General features: G+C 44.9%; 1 protein-coding gene across 1 annotated transcript in view; it reads left to right on the forward strand.

Annotated features, from left to right (window-relative positions):
• The window catches only part of BMP3 (bone morphogenetic protein 3), a 43253-nt gene that overhangs the window by 24336 nt on the left and 5897 nt on the right, over window positions 1-13020 (forward strand). The window contains exon 2 of the mRNA XM_026676449.2: window positions 4367-5277. Coding sequence (XP_026532234.2) covers window positions 4367-5277 — 911 coding nt within the window. The remainder of the gene's footprint in view (window positions 1-4366; window positions 5278-13020) is intronic.

Here is a 13020-nt window from a genome sequence, read left to right on the forward strand (position 1 = left end):
GAGAAGATTTGGAATTTGTACGACGGCTGTAAGAGGAGCGCAGGCAGAACGAAGGGGTGGCATTAAGCAGGTCATCAGCCTAGAATCATTAAGTTCCCATAAATGGTTCAAGTCCAACACCTCTTGAATTCCGTTGACTTTTATCTGGTGCCAATTTAATATTGAACTTTTAGTTGACTATTATTATGTATAGGCTTGAGCAATAAGTCTTCTGAATTGGAACTTATATCGTACCCTGATCCTTCCTGCCTGACAGTGTCTGAGTTGAGTAATAGTTTATTGCGGAGGGGGGTGAGCTGACATTTTCTTCAATGGTTGGTGGCCACACCCCATTCCTCAAGGTGGCATCACTGCCTCCCTCAACTAACACGTTACATTCCCTCTTTGATCAACTGAACAAGCCAGGAGGAACACAGGTTGGATTTATAACTACCGTGTTTCTCCAACAATACGGCCTCCACCAATAGGAAGGCCCAGCATGTTTTGGGCATAAATCAAATTAAGCCCCTCCCCCAAATTTAGGCCTATTTTAAAATATGCCAAAATAAGGGGGGAAGGGCGGGAGACTTGCCGTTAGGAGCGCCCGGGCGGGCCGAATTCCTCGCCACCAGCCGCTCCTAACGAAGGCGATCATGGCCAAGCACAGAGAGCTCCCTACTCCCACCTTTGCTGCAGACACCTTTGGCACCGCCTGCTGTTGCTTTCCTTCTGCCATTGCACACGCCACGTTTGGAGCTGCCGCTTCCGTGTTTGGAGTCGCAGTCGCCATTTGAGCTCAAAGCGCGGAAGTGGCAGCTCCAAACTGTGATGTGAAGCGATCTTTTATTTTGGTCGCTGAAGTTCAGAGCGAGCAAGAGAGGGAGACTGCGATGCCTCCATCGAGATGCAACCTCACTAGTGGATCACAACGTGGCTGGAAGCCCGAATCGGCGGGATATGATGCCGATCTTTTTGGAGCGAGAGGAAAGGAGAGAAGAGTTGCGAGGCGTAATTTGCAGGAGGAAGTGGTGTACCCCACGGCAGGGAGCCCAAGGAAGAAGGGCTGGTAGGCGGAGAGCATCCGTAGCTCAGAAGCAGCCTAGAGACGCGCCCGGAAGAGGCGCAGATGCTGCCTTGTAGTCCCCAAGCCAACTGCGTACGCCGCCTTTAGTTATGTGCGCCCGCGCTTTGAGCATCTCCGTGTGATCGTGACCCTGTCCTTTCCACCTGGCGCCCTTGCTGCTTTCTGGCTCTTTAGCACGGCGTGTTTGGAGCACTGCCGCTGTTTGGAGCTCCAAACGGCGGTGGAAGCTCCAAATGTGGAAGCTCCAAACATGACGGGCGGCGATCTTTTTATTTTGGTCCACGCGAAGTTCAGAGCAAGCATGAGAGGGAGACCGCGATGCCTTGCTAAAGAGCCAGAAAGCAGCAAGGGCGCCAGGTGGAAAGGACAGGGTCGCGATCACACGGAGATGCCAAAGCGCCGGAGCGCACATAACTAAAGGCGGCGCACGCAGTTGGCTTGGGGACTACAAGGCAGCATCTGCGCCTCTTCCCGGGCGTGTCTCAGGCTGCTCCCGGAGCTACGGACGCTCTCCGTTGCCTATCAGCCCTTCTTCCTTGGGCTCCTGCCATGGGGTACACCCACTTCCTCCTGCAAATTACGCCGCAACTCTTTCTCCCTTTCCTCTCGCTCCAAAAAGATCGCCATCGTATCCCGCCGATTCGGGCTTCCAGCCACGTTGTGATCCACTAGTGAGGTTGCTATCCGGATGGAGGCATCGCAGTCTCCTCTCTGCTCGCTTTGAACTTCGCGCGACCAAAATAAAGATCACCTCGCTGCCGTACAGTTTGAGCGCCACTTCCACGCTTGAGCTCCAAATGGCGGCGGCACTCCAAACACGGAAGCGGCAGCTCCAAACGTGGCGGCGTAATGGGCAGAAGGGAAAGCAACAGCGGCGGGTGCCAAAGGTGTCTGCAGCAAAGGTGGGAGTAGGGAGCTCTCTGTGCTTGGCCATGATCAGCCTGCTAGGAGCGGCTGTTGGCGAGGATGCAAGGGGGGGAATTGAGTCACCCCAAAAGACGGCCTAGACGTTTTTTCGGGGCTCAAAAAAAAATAAGGCCCGGCCTTATTATGTGAGAAACACGGTAGTAGAACTCATTCCACAGAGAACCTTGTCCATTTCTTTCTCCATGAAATATTAGTTGATGGGTTTGTGCCAAAAGAAGTAAGACTTTGCTAGATACCAGGTCCTGAATTATATATAAGACTTCATGTATCCTTAAGAATACTTTGAACATGGGAGCAGCTAGTACAGTGGTTCTAGGACAGGGAATCAAACTCAAGGCCCAGGGGCCGGACCCAGCCCATGGGGTACTTAGATCTGGCCCTCAGGCCTGCTCTGGAAACAGTGAGGGATCGGCCCGCAGGGCCAGCAAAACAGGAGGCTTCCCGAGCTCCATTTTCGGTGGCTGAGGGCTGCAGGAGGCCATTGTGGCCAAAAACAGATGAGGGACGTCGAGATTGCCATAGCCACCCTGGCCACAACCACCCGCCCCCTCCCCAAGGTCAAACAGAACCCTGTTGCGGCCCTCAGTGAAATTGAGTTTGCACCCCTGTTCTAGAACATACCTTGGCAGCGGCGGGGGGGAGGGGAACAGGGCATCAGTGGCACTAGGGGTGTGGGGCACTGTTGCAGGGGCAGGGCAACAGCAGCCCTCAACGACAGTCCAAGATTTTCATACGATCCCTTGGGAAAATTAATTGCCCACCCCTGTTCCAGAATAAAGTTTCATTTGGGGCCAGTTACTCCCTTGAGACCAGTTAGAACATCTACGTCAAACTCTGAGCCGTATCACCCTGTTACAGTATGATAGTCTCAAGAAGAATATTTGTAGCTTAGGGTTGACATGAGGGGATCTTGATACTTTCTGGGCTTGCTTGCTTTTTTGCAGACGTTCCATGACCCTAACTAGGTATCAATGCCATGATGATGTACATCACTGCAGCACTGGTGAGGTTACTTAGTTTGGGTAATGAAACATCTGCCGGAAAAGAATCAAGTTCAGAGACCCTTCGTGAAATTGCTAAATAGATGCAACTATAGAAATATTAAAAGGGACGCGGCGGCTCAGTGGCTACGACACTCAGCTTGTCAATCAGAAAGGTCGGCGGTTTGAATCCCTAGCACCATGGAACGGAGTGAGCTCCCATTACTTGCCCCAGCTCCTGCCAACCTAGCAGTTCGAAAGCATGTAAAAATGCAAGTAGAAAAATAGGGACAACTTTGGTGGGAAGGTAACAGCGTTCCGTGCATCTTCGGTGTTTAGTCATGCCGGCCACATGACCACGGAGACGTCTTCGGACAGCGCCGGGTCTTTGGCTTTGTAATGGAAATGAGCACCACCTCCTAGAGCCAGAAGCGAATAGCACATATGTGCGAGGGGAACCTTTACCTTTACCTATATAAATATTATTTGTTTTTAAAAAATGAACCCTCCCCTTGGTAAGGCCCCCAATTCTAGCAAAGAAGCAATCATGTCTATGTCTTGTTCCCTTCTTCTCATAGCCGTCGCCAAGAAGAACTTTGAGCTCCTATATACCGTAGCGCAAATCATTTTTTAAAATTCCTTTCGTTTCAAAAACTAGTTTGGTATACCACTCTCTCATTTCGTGCATGGCAAGTGATTATGAGAGGAGCTGGCTCAAAATTTTATGAGCCGATTTAATAAACGTATGAGAGAAATAGCAAAGACAGGGAAGGGGTTTGGGGTGTTAAGCCTGGATTCCCCAACGGGTGTTAAGGAAAATAAACTAAACAGAACGTGCAGCGAAGTCAGATAGGAAGACAGGTAAATGTGTGAGATAAGTTTTCTAGTTAACACGCAGTAAAAATACAGATACGCTTGTGCTATCAAAAATATAGTTTATTCCATTTAAGAATTATAGCATAGTCAAATAAACGGTCCATTAGTCATATATCTATTTCAGTCAAGTCTTGTCGGGGATACTCTATTTGCAAAGTCCGTGTTGAATAGCCAATGTCAGTTCACTTACAATAAATCAGTCCAAACTTTATATTCTCTCCGTTGAGAAAAATCAACACTCCTTCTTCTCTCCCTGTTCTAGCAAGAACGCAGTCATCAATCCATCAAGTAATTAGGGATCAGTAAGCCAGAGAGAGCGAGCTGAAATTGCCTCGCTTCTTATATAGTGCTTTTACAACCACACCCTTAATTACATTCTTGCTGTTAAAGTTACACACCTTAACTAACAAACCATGATACCTTATTTATTATTTTTACCCAAACCAGTTAGGGTAAACAATGTTATCCCTAACATGGGGGACTTTTCTGATGTCAATTTTTTTGCTTTCTGTTTTTCTAGGGACACTTGGCAACAAAGAGGTATATGTTTTTAATCTCACCTCCCTCACAAAGTCTGAAAATATCTTGTCTGCTCTGTTGCATTACTACGTTGGAGATATCCAGAACGGCAGCACCAACTGCCCTCAACCCAACAGCTGCTCTCTTCTGGGCCCCAGAAAATCTGACCTACAGATCAGGCTTTTGCTGTTGAGTTCCGCATCATCAGCAAACCAATCACGAACCCTGGGCCGTTACTTGGTCAACGTCTCCGCTGCTTTACAGGACGACCATTTGTGGCAATGCAAAAACATCACTCAGGACTTGAAGCGAGCGAAGGAGCACAACCATCTTATGATCGGGGTCCAGATGGCCTCCGTTGGCCAACCTCCACGGAAGAGCCTGCAGCTCAGCTATGAACCGTACATCCTCATCTACGCCAACGACTCCGCCATTTCAGAACCAGAGAGCGTGGTTTCCAGCTTGCAAGGTCATTGGAATCCACCACCGGGGCCTTTCCCCAAATTGGATAGCCGGTCAATCAATGACCTCAGCGGACAGCGGGCGAAACGTTCCACCAGTTTTCTTCTGCCCTTGCAGAACAACGAGCTTCCGGGAGCTGAGTATCAGTACAGCGAAGACGAAGGGTGGGAGGAGAGGAAGCACTACAAAACCCTGCAGCCACGGCTGGCGGAAAGGTCAAAGGGTAAGAAAAAGCCCAGAAAACACAGTCATCAGAAGAGCCAAATACTCCAGTTCGACGAGCAGACCCTGAAGAAGGCGAGGCGGAAGCAATGGAATGAACCGAGATCTTGCTCAAGACGCTATCTCAAAGTTGATTTTGCAGATATAGGCTGGAATGAATGGATCATTTCTCCTAAAGCTTTTGATGCTTACTACTGCTCAGGTGAATGCCAGTTCCCTATTCCAAAGGTACTGTATCTCTAGTTTTCTTTTATCTTTCTTTCTTTTTTCTTAAAAAAAAAGTTATGTGTTTTTTTTCTTTACCGCTGGGTACAATACAAAGAAAATCCTCTCTTTTAAAACTCCAAATGTGGCTTTGTTGAAAAATATCAATTAAAAAAAACCCAGCTTGCTTGTTATTAAACTACAGTACAGCATGCAGGAAATGGGCCATTTACTAGATAGATAGGATAAATAGAGATATGTTTTAAGGGCCACTGCTGCCATAAACTAAGCACAAAGGCAAAACTGGTAGATGCAGGGTTATAAAAAGAAAATTGCAGGGGTGAAATGCATCAAATTTTACAGTAAATCCCGAGACACTGTCAATTTCTTGCTGCATAATAAGGATGCCTCAACTCTTAAAATGCCAATTTATTTAATCGCTCCGAATCCCATCTCCTGGGTGCCATTTTCTAAAAATATAATAATGTTTAATTCTTTGGGAAAGTTGCAGCTTCTTCCTAAAATACGCTGTTCTGAAAAATAAATACTCTGTATTGATTTAGAATGCCACAGGCCATGAGAAATCCACAGGGATTAAATTGCAACCCCAACTTTCAGCATCTTAGATTATGCAGAGTAGTTCAGTCAAGTCCTTTGAATCGATGTCATGCAGATTCTCTCATATCTCAAGGGTGTGCAGTCCTTCCATTTCCTCCAATGTCAACAAGGCTCAGCTGATGAAAAGTCCAGAGGAATTTCTTGAAACTCATCAATAATCATCCCAATTAGAAAGCAAACAAAGGAAATATTCCATAAGTCATAAAATCAGTTCCATTCTTATAACTTGCAGGGTTGGCAATGGTGCAAGGAAGCTGTTTAAAGAAAATACAGGTAGTTTTCAAATTACAATCACTTGTTTAGTGACTGTTCAAAGTTATAACAGCACTGAAAAAACCCATGGCCATTTTTTCACACTTACAATCACTTCACCTTTGCAATCAAGATTTGGATGCTTGGCAACTGATTCATATTTATGATGGTTGCAGCATCTTTTGTGTGTTTGTGAGTGTGTGTGTGTGTGTGTGCGTGTGTGGTGTGATCCCCTTTTGCAACCTTCTGACAAGCAAAGTCAACGGGGAAGCCAGATTCACTTAACAACCATGTTACTTAATTAACGACCGTAGTGATTCACTTAACAAACCATGGTAGGAAAGGTCATAAAAAGGGGCAAAGCCTCATTTAACAACTGTTTTGTGTAGCAGTGGAAATGTTGGGCTCAATTGTGGTCATAGGTCGAGGACTACCTGTATTAAGATGATCTCAAATGCACCCAGCAACCAAGCACCAGGTTGGTATTGAGATGGCGTTAATGGATAAAGTCAGAAGAATTGAATAATCCTAAAATAGCAATAGCACTTAGACTTATATGCTGCTTCACAGTGCTTCCCAGCCCTCTCTAAGCAGTTTACAGAGTCAGCCTCTTGCCCCCAACAATCTGGGTCCTCATTTTACCCACCTTGGAAGGGTAGAAGGCTGAGTCAACCTTGAGCCTGGTGAGAATCGAACTGCCAAATTGCAGGCAGCCAGCAGTCAGCAGAAGTAGCCTGCAGTACTGCACTCTAACCACTGTGCCACTGTGGCTCTTTTTGGCCACTGCACCTCTGGGTCATTATGTTCCTATAAGGCCCAAATTAAGCAGAATTTACAAGCCGTGCTTTTCAAAAATACTTTAAAATCAGGAATGTATTCAAAGCACAGTAGCATTCATTTAACTCTGGTGGCATTCTCAGAGATATTCAGACTACGTATGTACATTCCTATAGGAACTGACCAGACTGAAAGGGCATTTAAGACATCGTGCTAACCATTTAAAATACATAATCAAGCAATTGCTTTGCATATAGACAGTTGTACACCAGAAATGCACAACTAGTTTTAGAGCACGCGTAACCTTTGGGGAGTGTTCCTGAGTAAAGACAATAAAAAGATGATGTCATCCGGAGAAGAATACACTAGGTGCCATTCAGATTTCATGAAAGTAATGAACTGCGTTGATGGCCCACCCTTATTCGTCATTTTCCTCCTCTGCCACGTTCAAAAAATAAATAAATCACAATTTGGTGGGAACATTTGGAGGTTGTTTGTAGCCTCACATTAGGCAGTTTCATTCAGGAGTGGGATGCTACCGGTTCTGCCTGGTTCTATAGAACTGGTAGCTCTGAAGAGCAGCAGGCACCGAAACAGTTCTGTGTTCACTGCTGTTTGGCCCACCTGGGCTCTTACCTGTCCTTTATTTCCTGCTTTTTCAACCTCAGCTACTTTGGGCGGCACAGCTGAGGTTGAAAAAGCAGGAAAAAAAGAGGCTTTTCAAATGCTGTGCGCCTGCATGCAGTGCTTTTCAGCTGTCTGGGTGGCACAGCTGATGGTTTTCTTTACACGCGCACACAGCTTAGTCACCAAACCGGTAGTGTAACACCGATTGAATCCCACCCCTGGTTTCATTGTATTTCAACCTATTGCCATGTTGGTTAATGTTTGTATTATGTCAGGGCTTTATATGTTCCTTTCCTTCTCCAGTTCCACATATTCAGCTGGACACTTCCATGCCAGGGTGCACTGAGAATGTATAGTCACCAAAATATATTTATTCAGTTTCACTGCAGACTTGCTAACATTTCAGGGTAGCAAGAGAATATTAATGAATATTAGGCTCCATGCCTCTGGAATGCAAGCAGGTACCTTAATGAATTAGCGGCAGGCTGCGTTTGCAAGAACATCTTCTGAATTGAAGCGGATGTGAGAGGCAGTGTTTGGAAGCTGAGTTCCACGAAGGGCAGAATTTCACTGCCTTAAGTTCCAGGCGTGACTCAATCTGAAACAAGTGCTTTTCCCATACCTAAAACAGGCATCTGTCTGGACCGTTTATTTTTTATTATTGTTATTAGTTTATAATATAAAATACAAGAATGCAAAAGCAAATAATAGGAAAAATAAGGGAGGAAAAAGGGAAGAGAAAAGCATAGAGAAGAAGTAAAGAAGAAAGAAAAGGCGTTGACTTCCAACTCCCTTTTGTGCAACAGAATAAAATAGTAATATCAAACCTCAACTTTTTTACTTTCACATAATAGTTTAAACTAGGCGTTTCTATAGCAACAGATCAATCTAATCAGCAAAACCTAAAATCAAACTTTCATTTTTCCCCGCACCTTGTTCTGACCCAAACTTTGTTCCAAGGACACAAACACAAAACGGGGGTAACAGCAAAACCTTTTAATGATTCTTTACGAATTCCATTCCTTCCCGGTTAAAAGGATGTTTCAAACTAATTGTCTCTGATAAGAACAAGCCTTGCCAAAGTTGTGCAAGGCTGCCAAGAATACTAGATAAAGTTGCCAAGAAATATTTCAAACACAAAGAGTCTCCAAACACAAACTAAGAGAGTCCAAACATCCACAAGGCTTGAGTGCAAAAACTTCTTTGCTTCCTGCAAAGAACTCTGGTTTCTCAGCTGGCTTTTATCTCTTAAGGGAGGGGCCATTACCTTGCAGCCTTACTCCCGAGTCGCCCATGCTGCTACAGCTGCTTGTTCCTTCAAGCAGCCCTGCATGCACGCACATTGGGCACAGGCTCCTCGGGGTCCTCTGCATCACTGCTGCCAGCCTCCACAATCTCCGAAGGCAGCCTTCCACTCCCTGATGATCCTGGCCCCATCCCTGCATCACATGCAGGCCTTTCATCCGAGTCCTCGCTCTCTGAGACCTCAGCTGTCCGTACCTGTTGCCGGCGAACCACAACACACCTCAGGCACAAAGTCCAGAAGCGGCTTCCAAGTAGAAGCGGTTTCTTTTATCAAAGCAATCAATTTAGCCATCTGTACTAACTCCATCAACTTCTGCAACCATTCATCCATTGTGGGGATTGAACTGTCCTTCCATTTTTGTGTATAATCTTGTTGCCATCAACATATATCTGTCTGGACTGTTTCAAAGGAATTCTGCAGTGTGATGGCACAGGTGTTGAGGTAATTCCCCGTTAGGAGAATGAGCGCATACAGGGAGACGTAGTGAGAGAAGTGAAGAATAACACACACACAGCACACAGATACACTGTACAGTAAATGTAGGTTTTTGCTTCCCATAAACGTTTAAGCTAAGTCCAAACAAGCAGTCCAAGTCATTCACAGGTAAAGCAGTCAGTGTTCAGTTCAGGGATAATCCAAATATCAAAGTCCAGTATCAAAAACAGTTCAGTAACAGACTTACATCAACGATCAGTAACAGTCATTAGGAGGAACAGCAACACTCTCCAACAGAAGGAAACAGAGACTCACACTGAGACTAAAACAACCCAGGTTTCTGGCTCCATCTTATGGCCGTTTGAGAAAACACACCCAACTACAATTTTTGCATTTTCTTAAAGATACAATATTAAAATGTCTATCCTGGTTTATATATTTCCAACTCAAATACCTGTTAGGCGACTTACATTCCTAACAACAGGCCTTAGGGCTTTAATGCTTAGCGGCTTGTGGAATTAATTCCGGATGCTTTGAAGTTACCATTATTACTGAGGACCCTGAGCAATATCTGTACAAAATACTTTTTTGAAGTTTTTAAATATCAATAGAAATCAAGGCCTTGACAGAGGCAATTAAGGAGAAATTTCCTGACAATTAGAACAATTAAATCATTTAATAGCTTGCCTCCAGAAGTTGTGCGTTCTCCATCACCAGATGACTTTTAAGAAGAGATTGGACAACCATCTGTCTGAAATAGTGTAGGCAGGGGTGGGCTTCAAAAATTTTAGCAATGGGTTCTCTGCCTGGTTGCTGGGTGGGTGTGGCCATGGTGGGCGTGGCTTAGTCTGCCTCCTGCACCACGGCGGGGGGGCGTTTTTGCCCTCCCTGGGCTCTGGAGGCTTTCCTCGAGCCTCCAGGAGGGTGAAAACGGCCTCCCCGGGCTCCGGAGGCTCTCTGGAAGCTGGAAATGGGCCCATTTTTGGCCTTCCAAAACTTCCAGGAGGCCTGTTCTTTGCCCTCCCTGAGCCTCCGCGCACACCCTGCACTTACCTGCATCCAAAACGGCCCGGGTGGGGCCAGCCAGGAGTGGGATTTGGGGGTTCTCTGAATTGTACAGAACCTTAGCCAGGGGCTCCCCCGAACCCCTGCAAACCCCCAGCAGCCCAGCCCTGGGTGTAGGGTTTCCTAATTAAGCAGCGGGTTGGACTAGAAGCCCTCTAAGTTCCCTTCCAACTCAAAAAAATCTTGGAAAGCAATAAAAGGGAAGGGAAAGAAATAAGAAAAGGAAACTGAATAGGAAAAGGAAAGAATTTTTCACAGAATAACATCTTTCTCCTATTTGGTTCCCTTTTTCTTATCCCTTTTCTTCCCCTTCTATTGCTTTCCAAGTTTTTTTTTATTTGTTGGTTTATGAAAAAAAAAAAAAAAACCTCTAGTTTTCCAGGAGAAAACTCAGAAGAAAAAGGAGAGAGCAAAAGGTTCACTCTTCCCGAAGGCCCTTAAGGTCTAAATAGCAATCCAACATGCTGTGTGTGTCAGTTAGGAAGCACTCATTGCATCCTGTTTGTCAGATCAAGATTTGAATCCCTACTGGAGAAGCATTGTCTGCTAGAGAAAGCACAGCCAGAAAAACAATTCTGCATGGTTAAACTTATACAGGTAGTCCTCAAATCCCACTCCTGGCTGGCCCCACCCACCCCTCCCCACCCCTCCCAGGAGCCCCCAGGTGGCCCATTTTGGATGCAGGTAAGTGCAGGGTATGCACGGAGGCTCGGGGAGGGCAAAAAACAGGCCTCCCGGAAGTTCAGGAAGCCCGGAAATGGCCCTAACCCTAAACCTAACCCAAAAATGCCCCCTCTTCACCGTGGTGCAGGAGGCCGACTAGCCACGCCCACCATGGCCACACCCACCCAGCAACCAGGCAGAGAGCCCGTTGCTAAAAATTTTGAAGCCCACCCCTGGGTTGTTCCATAAGCTTACTTTTTTTTTTTTTTCATAACAAAGGGCATTGCCTATTTTGCCTTATTTCAGGGCTGCCTTCCTGCAGCTGGAAACACAAGGCATTTAATTTAGCAGGAGAAGGGTTTTTTTTTCGTGATCTGAAGCCCCCTTCTTGCAAAAACTTCATTTGTGAATGATTACGTGACTACTAGACGGTAATAAGAGACCACTGAGTTTAAACGGTGGGGAAGGCAAGATTTTCATTTTGAATGTCCACCTTTGTTTTAGGACAACTCTTTGCTTAGGGCAAGATGAACAGTTGCCTTGGAAAGAATTGTCCCCAGCTTAATTAATTAGATTAATAGAGTTGGAAGGGACCTTGTAGGTCATCTAATCCAACCCCTTGTCCAAGCAGGAGACTCTACACCATTTCTGACAGATAGCAGTCCAGTCTCTTCTTGAAAGCCTCCAGGGATGAAGCTCCCACAACTTCCGAGGGCAACTTCTGTTCCATGGGTTTGATTGTTCTCACTGTCAGAAAATTCCTCCCTATTTCCAGGTTAAATATCTCCTTATTCAGTTTCCATCCATGATTCCTTGTCTGGCCTTCAGATGTTTTGGAAAATAGCTTGACCCCTTCCTCCTCTCTGTGGCAGCCCCTCAAATATTGGAAGATGCTCTCATGTCTCCCCTGGTCCTTCTCTTGACTACACTAGCCATGCCCAGTTCCTGAAACTGATCATCGTATGTTTTAGCCTCCAGTCCCCTAATCATCCTTGTGACAACAGGATATCTGTCTGAATATTTCCTGACATTTGTTTTATTTTCCTCTGCCATTTTATGACCTTTCACGAAGCCTTCAAGGTAGCTAACAATTATTTTTAACAACTAGGTCATTGAGAATATTGCATAATAACGAAATTAAATCAGACAAACCAAACCAAAACAGATACTGTCATGACAGTTCACTCATGCAGCTGATGTCACATTTCCCAAAACCATTTTTCTTCTGCTATTTCTCCTTTTATTTGCACTTTCCTCCAAATTATGTTTAGGGTGGTTTCCGCAGCACATTGCAGCGTTTATAAATACAAGTCAGTTGTCAAGAATTTTGATCACGTGATCATGGGGGGAAAAAAACTGTAAAAATTGTAAGTTTGAACTTGGTCTTAAGTTCTTTTTTTCAGTGCTGTTGTAACTTTGAACAGTCACTAAACAAACTGTTGTAAGCCGAGGACTATCTATAATCCTGAATCTTCGAGCATGACACAATTTCAAATTTTTGAAATTCTTCAGGAATTTCAAATTCTTCCTTAATAATTTGCTACATTTCATTTTACTACATTTCAATTCTGTTATTCGTTTTATTGCAACAACCTCCCCTTTCAATAACATGTTTGTATTAAATAAACTAGTTTGTTAATAAGCACATTAGTTCAAGCTTATAAATACATTTTGCAAATAATTGTAATCCACAGTTTTTCCCCCATCTGTTCCTACTGTATTAGTCATCTGCAGTTATACTGACAATTTATTTACACAAAATCTTGGTCAAGGAGATGTGATTCAAGGGAAATACAGGCGACCAAGCAAATTGCTACTTTACAGATCTATACGAATTTTGTTTTTTAGGAGGCCAAATGGCATGTCGCATTATTGTGACTTTTTGAATAACAGCAAAAACAGCTCCAGGCAGAGGAGCTTCTAATCATTTTTCCGCCATAGTAGGCTTCTTTCAGTATAATAAAAGACCACTTCCTTTCAAAATGTCATTTTAAAGAAGAGGATTTTCTGAGAAATTCTTGAAG

Source organism: Notechis scutatus, chromosome 4 (assembly GCF_049901735.1).
Source record: "Notechis scutatus isolate UNSWTSFEM ecotype Mainland chromosome 4, rNotScu1.2, whole genome shotgun sequence".
Lineage (NCBI taxonomy): Eukaryota > Metazoa > Chordata > Lepidosauria > Squamata > Elapidae > Notechis > Notechis scutatus.